The sequence below is a fragment of the Cibotium barometz genome, chromosome 3 (genome assembly GCF_041138505.1).
Source record: "Cibotium barometz isolate CiBa-2024 chromosome 3, ASM4113850v1, whole genome shotgun sequence".
Lineage (NCBI taxonomy): Eukaryota > Viridiplantae > Streptophyta > Polypodiopsida > Cyatheales > Cibotiaceae > Cibotium > Cibotium barometz.
In genome coordinates, this window is record NC_141048.1 from 70726077 (window position 1) to 70735657 (window position 9581).

Sequence of the window (9581 nt, forward strand, 5' to 3'; positions counted from 1 at the left end):
GCTAAGATTGGCAAGACATACACAGTAGCTAACAAGATACCAAGAAAAGGGTTAATGCACTAAATCAAGGATGTGATAGATCAGGACAAGAGGGCATAGTTCATTTTCTACCTACAAAGTTTCGCCCTCGTGGAAAAAGGAAAGGATATTTTTGCAAAAAACTATAATTGCTTGCACATAGCAAAGAAGGGGGAGAAAATCAACTGGGCAGCAATCTACCTAGAAAATCTGAGAAAAAGGATAGCAACAACACTGTAACCATGAGGAAAAACCATTGTACCTGCCCACCTGAAGGCTTTGGGACAAGTGGCACAAGACAACCCAAAAGATCAAAGACAAAGCACTGTAGAGGGGTCAAAAAAAGTAGGAGAATCATCTAAGAGACTAAAAGAGACCATGAACAGGCAAGACAAACTAAGCGCATATGGGGAGAGACAAGAAGAGGAACAAAAAGAAACCCTCATCATGAGACTACCAAATTGTACAGGAAAAAGAGGAAGCTTAACAAGCATGAAGACCCACAACAACAATAGTAGCAAACCCAATAGTAGCAACAGCAAGAAACTCAAGGGCAATAATGCCACAAGACACAAGAATAATAGCAGCAACAAGAAAGCCACCGAACCATTGAAGAAACCCACAAGGAAAACACACAACAAGGAATGTTGTGCTGTCACATCGCATAGGTGACACAAAGTGAGAAAGAGGAGGCACACTAGGGGAAGTTTGAGGTCATTTTTTTGCCCCCTAAGGAAGTTTGACCAAAAGATTCTTTCAAAAATTGGGCATGCGATAAAATTTTCACAAGTGATCTCAAAATTTGTCGGACCTTGCATTTATTTCTAAGACCAAAGTCCTAATATCAAAAAACATGACCAAGCTTCAAGGAAAAAAAAACTTCTTGTAGCTTGGTCCAGAGACCAAGCTATAACCAATGAGTGAGATCCAAAGATCAAGCCATATTTGTGTAGAGGTGCACCTTGGTCCTAGGGGCATGTTATACTCAATGAGTTTGTTACTAGGACCAAGCCATGAGGAAAACTAGTTATAGAATCATACTATGAGGAAAACAAAACAATAGTGTAGCTTGGTCATAAGAACAAGATATATCCAGCAAGCTAGATTGGAGTATACATACATATATATATATATATATATATATATATATATATATATATATATATATATATATATATATATATACATATACATACATACATGTGTCACTGGGACTATCCTTCTTTAATGAAAATATTAAAAAAATAAATTCTTCTTTCGATGGAATGTACAATCTGGCAAAGTTGTCTTAAATATGACTTAGTACTGTTTAACATCTGGATAGTCGGATGACTAATTCCTTTTTAAAAAAAGTTAAGAATCGAGAAGAATTCAGGCAGAACATTGGAATTGCTGCCAAGAATGGGGGTCTCGCTTCTCTTAGCGGGTTCTATGTTGCATTGTACATTCTCCGCATTGTTTTCCATGCTTCACACCCTCCCCAAGGGAACGCATGGTGAGGTAGGAGCCTCCCGCCAGGCTGGGATGGCGATATAGCGGCGGTCAATGGGTTCCCGGACTAGATCTACCCTGGTAAAAAGAAAAGAATGGTTTCAGGATTGAAACCAAGAAAAGACCAAGAACAATTGGGTACCAATTGGTCAGTACCCAAAGATTGATTGATTTTCATAACATGTTTATGTTTGGATGTTTTTGCAGGTGGTAAGTAATTTATTGAGTATTATGTAATGCACTAACTCCTATTTTACAGAAATTGCCCAACAAGGTGTCTCTAGAGCAGCCTACAAAACCAAGTGAGGCAGTAGAAGCCCAAGAATTAGAAGAGAGTATAGCCACAAGTAACTTGGTGAGACAAGGGCCTCTGAGTAAAACCAAGCTCAGCAATCCTACATATGGGAGCAAGAAAAAGCATAGCAACGAAAGCGGGGAGAAGTGAGGGGAAGCTGGCACTTTGCAAAACCCGCATGGGATAACAGGCAAACCTTTAGGGCTGCTAGAGAACATGACTATGACGAGCTGTGGCATAGACTACGTGCACACATGTGTGATTGTTGATTTTGGCAACAACGCAGATTATGAAGTGACCTTGGGACAGCCATTCATGTGGCAACTCATGGTAATCCAAGATCAGGGTTACAAGTACCTCTATCTGAGGCATGATGGGATTACCATGCGAGTGGATTTACCTAAGCACAACTACTATGACGTGACCAAATTACCCGTCAACAACACTTTGAGTGAACCACAAGGTCCTCCAAGAGATCCAATCACCAGATTGTTTACAGAGAAGAGGATAACCTATGGCTCTTTGAAGTGGAAGGGCAAGAAACCCTAGCGTGATGTACGTCACACACCGACAAGGCAATAATGGAACCTTACACATATATCCTAGAGCATTTTCTTGAAGATGAGAAGGAAAACCAAGAGTGGATGCATGTCCTCCCAACCATATGACACATGTACCATAGAACCAAAGGCGACTTTCTATGATGGGGACAGCTATGATGTCATCCCCATCTGTGTGGTGACCCCGATCTTGGAGGAAGAGTTGCTCAAATTGAAGATCACTACAGATACATGGGAAAAGGACACAAGTGAATGAAAAATGAACAATGAGTGTGACCATGATGGGTACATGACGGCGGAGGATAATCTAGTAACAATCGGTGTGGTCACTATAATGGGCTCATAACGGCTCAGCGCATTCTTCAAGATGGTTTATGGTCGCTATATTTATTCAGGGATGCTGTGATACATGTAAAATTTTGCGACATTCGCCAGAGGCATGCAACCAAACCCACCAACCAAGCTAACATGGCTCTGCAAGTCTCGTTGGCATGGCTGCCATTTGAGAAATAGGGTATAAATTTCATAGGCACGATCAATCCTGTAGGAAGCTACTAAAGATTGCAGCTCATCCACCGTGGAAAAGTTTCCCTATGAAAATACCTTGTGCAGGTTTGGCTCTCCACTTGAAGTTACTAGCTTCAAGGCACTCATTATGTCAATAAGCTTCTGGCTAACATTTTCTACAAGTCCAAGATCTTCCACCGAAAGTCTTGTTCTTACTACCCCATAGCAAATAGCCAAGCAGAGAGTAAAAATAAGGTACTGATCTCTCTGCTCCGCTAACTTGTCATCAGCATCCCTCCTCATGGGGGCCACAGGCTATTTTGGGTGCTACTTGGGCATACAAAACCGCATTCAAGGCCACAACTCATCGCTCGCCGTTTCAATGAATATTTGGCCTAGAGGCAATAGCACCAATGGAGTTCCAATACCAGTCAACTTGCTCAGGGTAGACTCCGCCATGGCAAGAACTCAGGCAAATGCAACACGTCTCCCTGAGCTCAAAGAGGAGCGCCCATTGGCAGCAAAAGCGTTACTGAGTAGAGCATCAAAGAAGAAAATCTTGGCATAATAGATATTTGAAGACTTGCACATTTGGCAAGGGCTATTTGGTGCTTCTTTTTGAGGCTAAATCTGTCAAGAAAGCACAGAAGCTGCTTTTGGTGTGTTAAGGACCTTTCGTAACTGATGAAATCTTGCCACAAGGTGTTGTACAGCTCAGAACGTTGTCAAAAATTACCATGGGTCATGCCTGAAACCTTATCTTGTCACTGCAGAGCACTACAATTCGCCCCTTCAAGATTGGCTTGTAACAGGCCAAATACACTAGACAGTGAATGTGTCGAGAAAAGGCTGCCCCATGGGAATATTTGAGGCACCAAGACATGTACACAAGAGATGGCACGTAAGTTATAGGCTGCCTTAACTATCTAGCACGAGGCATTCTTCTGTAAAACAAAAGATAACTTCCTTCTAAGTTGGTATATCTTATCACTACGATTTCTCTCTATTTTTATATAGTATCTAACTCACACACAATATGTGTGTGTGTGTGTGTGAGAGAGAGAGAGAGAGAGAGAGAAGACTAGACATTCAAAGAAACAGACCATGATCATCATCATGGGGCCGGAACAAAGAGCAATGCCGTGTGTCGGGCCCATTGTCACCATGATCATCATGACCCGTAATTAAGAGCAATAACAGCAAACCCCTACATTCTACCAGGCAAGAGAAAGCCGCCCACTTGCAAAAATAAGGTTTAGCACCACAAACCCAACTGGAGATCTATTTGCTACAGCCAGCAATAGATCCTCTGGGCATCCACCAGGAGCAATGCGCACGTGAATCGTAAGCTCCTACAGACAAGGTTTAGTCACAAGACACCAAAATGTACAAAACCAGTGAGAACCTGCATAGAGTTGGATAGATACCATGTATCTCAATCCCACAGAGGCAAATATACATTGTTTTTCGTAACCAATAGCTACCTACACTAGCACCAAACACCTTAGGCACTACATGCACAGGCACCTGCTATCGTTATGCTTCCACTGCCTGAGAGATACCATCCCCCGCTAGGCTGTCGGCCTCATCTTCAATCAAGCCAGCAGGCCACAATTGTCTCCCCGGACCTCTGTTGAACATCAAACAACACATTATCAATACACAAACATATCAACACTTCTTAGATGTCAAAAAATGTCACTTCGTAAATACTCAACCCGGATGAGCTTGTTGACCATAGTTGTTCTCCCATGCTGCCCTCATCACTGCCTTCCTTGGAGCCATCTTCCTTGGAGCCTTCCGATGTGGAATCCGTCTTGGCTGGTGAACTCTCATCCCTAGGCAGTGGCACTCCTATACAATGTGGCACAAAATCTCCAGAGTGATCAGTCTCGATAATCTGCAGGTGTGCAAGTGTCTCTACCACATTGGAGGCAGTCGGCCTCTTGTAAGGATCTGAATGCAGCATGTCTCTTATCAATGTCTTCATCTTAATCCAACTCTCATTGCTCGAGGGCAGGTATACCAACACACTCTCCTCCTTCCCACAAATATGTTTCCACCCTTTGGTCTTGTAGGGTTTCAGCTTTCTCAGGCTTACTCCATTCAAGAGGTAGAGCAAATCAAGGTATATGGTTCCCATGGAGAAGATGTCTGCTGAACGTCCCCTACAACATTCTTGAGACTCGAAAAGGGGTGTTCCAACTTGCGCCGCAGACTTTGACAGCTTCTTGAAGTGCTTGGCGAGACCAAAATCAAGCCACACGGGGTATACGTCTAACTTCTGGGCTGAATCCTGTAAACTATTCACAAATATCCCCACATTTGAAGGTTTCACATCACGATGCTTGACGCAATTGGCATGAAGCGTTGCCAAGCCCCGAGCCATGCAAAGCATCCAATCCAAAATCATGTATCCAGCTATCTTCCGCTCCTTGGCTTCTTTCCACCACCTAAACTTGCAAGGCGCTGCGAGAAATTCTCCCAGATCTGTATCCACAAAAGGGTAGAGAATAAAATACATATCATTGCCCTGTTCGTATGACGCCCTCAAGCTAAGAAGATGCGGATCTTTTGGGAGACGTTGAAGCATCTCTAGCTCACGGCTGGCAGCCTCTTGTTCGTCCGCACCAACAAATCTTAGCTTCTTGCGGGCAAAGCTCACTTCACCCTCCTTCACCTCGTGCACGGTCCCAAAAGCCCCGCGTCGCATCCTGCTGCCCCTGACATCACAAAAGGGCACACTTTCATAAATCTTGAGGATGCGATGCTCCTTTTCGTCGAAGAACACGGCACAATACCGACTCTGTGCCTCATAAAGATCGTGTTGGAAGACCGCTGTCAAACCAGGGACCTTAGCAAGTTGCTCAGGAGAGTACGGGAGCCTACTGTCACATAACCCGGCTTTAGCTAATGCGAAGATGACCTCCCTGGGAAAGAAATCCGGCATACTATCAATTATCTTCCAAGTGATGCCCATGACCTTAGAAATAAAGTGACCCACTGTCATAGTAGATCTAGTGGTAATCTTCAGGTCTAAAAGTGGCATCTGCACAGCCTCTGGGCCAAACCTGGCAATCAACTCCTCCATTAGTTCGTCTGGATGAAGTTGCATGCGCTTCTTCGGCTCACTTTCTTCTGCGACATCAGGACCACTTCCTTTGAGGCGGAAGACTAAGTGAACAGTGCAGGATTTGTGGATGCCATAATAGCTCAATCTCCTCATAGAGTCCAACTGTCTGCCTGCAAAGATGAGCCTTTGCTCCTGAGGAAGAATGCCCAAGCGAGCATGGATAAGTGCCTGTAAGGAGAACACCTTTTCTCTCACGCCCAAAGTGACAGCTATGCTTTGGCCATGCTTCACGAAGATCTGCATCGTGCCATCCTCGGCAACCAACATGCTGCTCTTCTCCTTCTTAGGACGTAGGTCCTCCATAAACCTCCTCCTACGTACGCTTGTTCTGCAAAAGCGAGGCGTAACCCTCGGCTCTAACTGGCACGGAGGTGCGAATGTTTTTAATAAAAAACAGCCTAGCCAAAAGTGGAATTTGTTAAATAAAAAAACGGCCTGCCGATAAGTTCAAGTTCTCTTGCTGTGCAAGTTTTTGCCGCCCTTCAACTGGTGTCCTTTGCTGTTTTTGCGCCTTCAGGTATGTTACACCTCAATTGCAAAAGCTCATAATGTTGAAGGCTTTAGGGAAAGATAAGGCAAAAGGACCCTCTTTCCTATAAAAAGGCATGAACTACGCCTCTTTTCTATTGTAATTACTACTTTGTACATTGCGACAACATCATGACCTTTTGCAAGCTAGGCGTAGCATACCTAATTAGGTGCAGTGGGATTTTGTTATATCTAGGCCTTCATGCCACGTCATTGTCGGTGCCCAACAAGTTACAGGTTAACCCGCATGAATGAACATGCGGTTGAACAAAAAAATGTTCATTCACCACCCTACACACTCACGAGGGACTTGAACCCAAGACCCCACGTAAGAGGCAAGCAACTTAACCATCCAAACGTGTGCGCGATGGTGAAATAGAGAGACGTTTGAACATACTTATGTTCAAACACTGGCTGGCCACGAAAAAAAAGGGTGCCGGTTGCCAACGGCGATTGCCTGCCACACCGGTGGGGCAGGCAATCGCCACGGTGGCAACTGTACCAAGAAGTATCGTTAGCCTGTGTGATGGGGGTAGGAAGCCTAGTTAGGCTCATAATGTTGAAGATTATAAAGAATGATAAGGCAAAATGACCCTCTTTCCCATAAACGAAAGTGCCCAAAACTTCATGTGTTTTGAAATCACAAGGAGTGAATGTTGGGTGTATTAATGAAATGTGCTTCTTCTCTCGGCTCACTCGTCTGCACCCTTGCTGCGGTTAGCCTTTGGCTACGACTCGTGCTCTTTCTCTCCGCTTATACACACACCTACCCGCAGACAAACAGCTCTTTCCTTCAATTTTCCATTGGAGGTTAGCTCTTTTGTTGGGCTTTATTGCTTCTTTATCCCTAGCATAGAAGGGGAAAATGTCTAACACTTATTGGATAGAAGGGAAAATGTGAAAACAAATGGCATAGTTTATTGAAAAAAGGATGGAGAAACAGCAAAAGTTGTAGGTAGGCACTATTTTGAATATGAAAAGTGCGACTTTGCTTTCAAATTGTTGGGTTCTAAAGTCTTCCTATTATCTTACTCATGAGAGCTTTGCATTGCAAAAAAGTAACATAAACTCAAAATTTGAGGTTTGTACAAGCCCAAGGGTCCTTTCTATAGGTTTTTCACAATCTTTAGGAAGCCAAAAACAATTAACTTGAAGAATAAAAGCTCTCTGCACCTTTTAAAAAATCTCTCCTCCTTACACTTTTGAGCTTACTTCAATTAGCGCTTGTTATCCATTTAAACACTTTTGTGTTGCCCTTATGTGGTTATGGTATCTAGGGTTTTCTTCTACCTTGAATTTATCGAGAGAGAGAGAGAGAGAGAGAGAGAGAGAGATTATTTTTGTATGTATGTGTGCACATCTAGATTATATTTGTATGTATGTGTGCACATCTCGATTATATATATGTGCACACATCTCGATCATATGTACGTTCGGAGGTGAGTTTGTTCCTTCATGATTGATAACTTTTGATGCATTGTTCCATAGCTTGTTGGTAATATTTCAACTTCATGGTTTGGTGTTTATCCTCATGAATAGATGGCGATCATGTGTCTTTTGAATGGTTAATGGTCACTTCATGTCTTGATGATTATCTTAAGCCTTTATGATTGGGATGATTTTTCTTGATTCTTGGAAAACCAAAAAGCCTAGATTTTGAGTAGTTCCATTTATGGTCATGCTACACCTAAAGGGATGATGGAACTTGTCTTTTGAGCTTTGCTTAAAGAGAGGATAAGCTTTGATGAAGAGGGTAGATGATGACCTTGTTGCATATACTAGAATGGGTTACTCAAAGCTAATAGCAATAAATGGTTTGCATGTCAAGAAATAGGACTTCTTAGTTCTAGGATTGCATTCAAGATTGCTTGAAAAGTTTCCATGCTTGATGGTTATGTGTTCTTGCTGATTTTCTCTTGACAAATCCTTTCTTAGAAAGGTTATGTGTCCATTACCTTGTATAAGGGATAAGAGAGTTGCATGGAATGTTGATGTAAGTACTTAGATGCAATTCTTTTGATACCTCAATGAATTGAAGGATTGTGTTCATTGTCCTTGAAAGCATGACATGTGATCTTCTTGCGTAAGTGAAGACATAATTTGAGATAGATTGTAAACCTCTTGAGCGTTGAATAGTTGAAGGACAATGATTCATGCCCAAGACTTTCTTTTGCTAGTTCTCAAGTCTTTGAAAAAAGGAAGTAGGCTTAGTACGGTCTCATGATTAGCTAGATTAGCTTGGTTGTTATATACCTGCGGGCAAGAGGGAAACCTGACATGGTTGGTCCACTTGTATGATAAGGAATGCCTAGAGTGGTTGATCCAAGTATTGCTAACCTTTTTTTATTGCAATAGTAGGAGATGTTGATCTCAATTGAAGCGCGCGCCTTCTATGCATTGGTGTGGTTTTGATTGGTATTTTATCTTGCACAGCAAAGCGTGGTGTGAGATTGGTTCATACAAGACTCCACCAATCCCCAAATCTCCCATATTTTTGACTTTCTTTGTATAGTTTAGTGGGAGATCTTGGAGTTGCGCAGAAGTTACCAGTTCTTCACTGTGATAGTCAGAGTGCTATTGCCTTGGCAAGGAATCCGGTGTTTTATGCAAAGACAAAACACATTGATGTGCGACATCATTTTGTTCGAGGATGCCTGGTAGAGAAGAGACTTGACTTGGTGAAGATACATACCAGTGAGAACACAGCAAACACCCTTACTAAGAGCCTCTCCAGTGATTAGTTTTAGCATTGTTTGGGCATTACGTGAAGATGCTATTATTCTTCACTGTTTTGTATACTTTTTATAGTTGTTGGCATCTCACATTGGCCATTTAGTGGAAGAATGTTGGGTAAATGGCCTCAGTGGCCGACGCCCACCGCCCATCACTAACACTTACTAACCATAAGTGTATAGTATATACTAGTGAGCCACTCACTTATAGTATTATCATTACCGATAATACAGAAGGAGAGGGTAAGGCTCTCCCTCACCACTCCTATGTGTCGTCTCTCTCGCGCGCTCTCTTCCTCTCGTCTCAGCAGTTCCTT

The 9581-nt window shown here is 42.8% G+C and overlaps 1 protein-coding gene across 1 annotated transcript; it reads right to left on the reverse strand.

The window, feature by feature from the left end:
• Positions 1–4256: 4256 nt before the first annotated feature.
• On the reverse strand, positions 4257–6482 carry LOC147640491 (uncharacterized). Its single transcript, XM_086781287.1, has 2 exons — positions 4590–6482; positions 4257–4501 (listed from the first exon to the last, which is right to left on the reverse strand). Exons 1-2 carry the CDS (start codon positions 6305–6307, stop codon positions 4408–4410), a joined length of 1812 nt encoding a protein of 603 aa, XP_086637413.1. The 5' UTR covers positions 6308–6482; the 3' UTR covers positions 4257–4407.
• Between the last annotated feature and the right edge of the window lie 3099 nt (positions 6483–9581).

Bases quoted from the DNA above. Each gene is read 5' to 3' on its own strand.
- LOC147640491 (XM_086781287.1), bottom strand. From the start codon at position 6,307: ATGGAGGACCTACGTCCTAAGAAGGAGAAGAGCAGCATGTTGGTTGCC. The intron at 4,502-4,589 runs GTTGAGTATTTA...GATGTTCAACAG, and splicing joins TGGTCAACAAGCTCATCCGG to AGGTCCGGGGAGACAATTGT.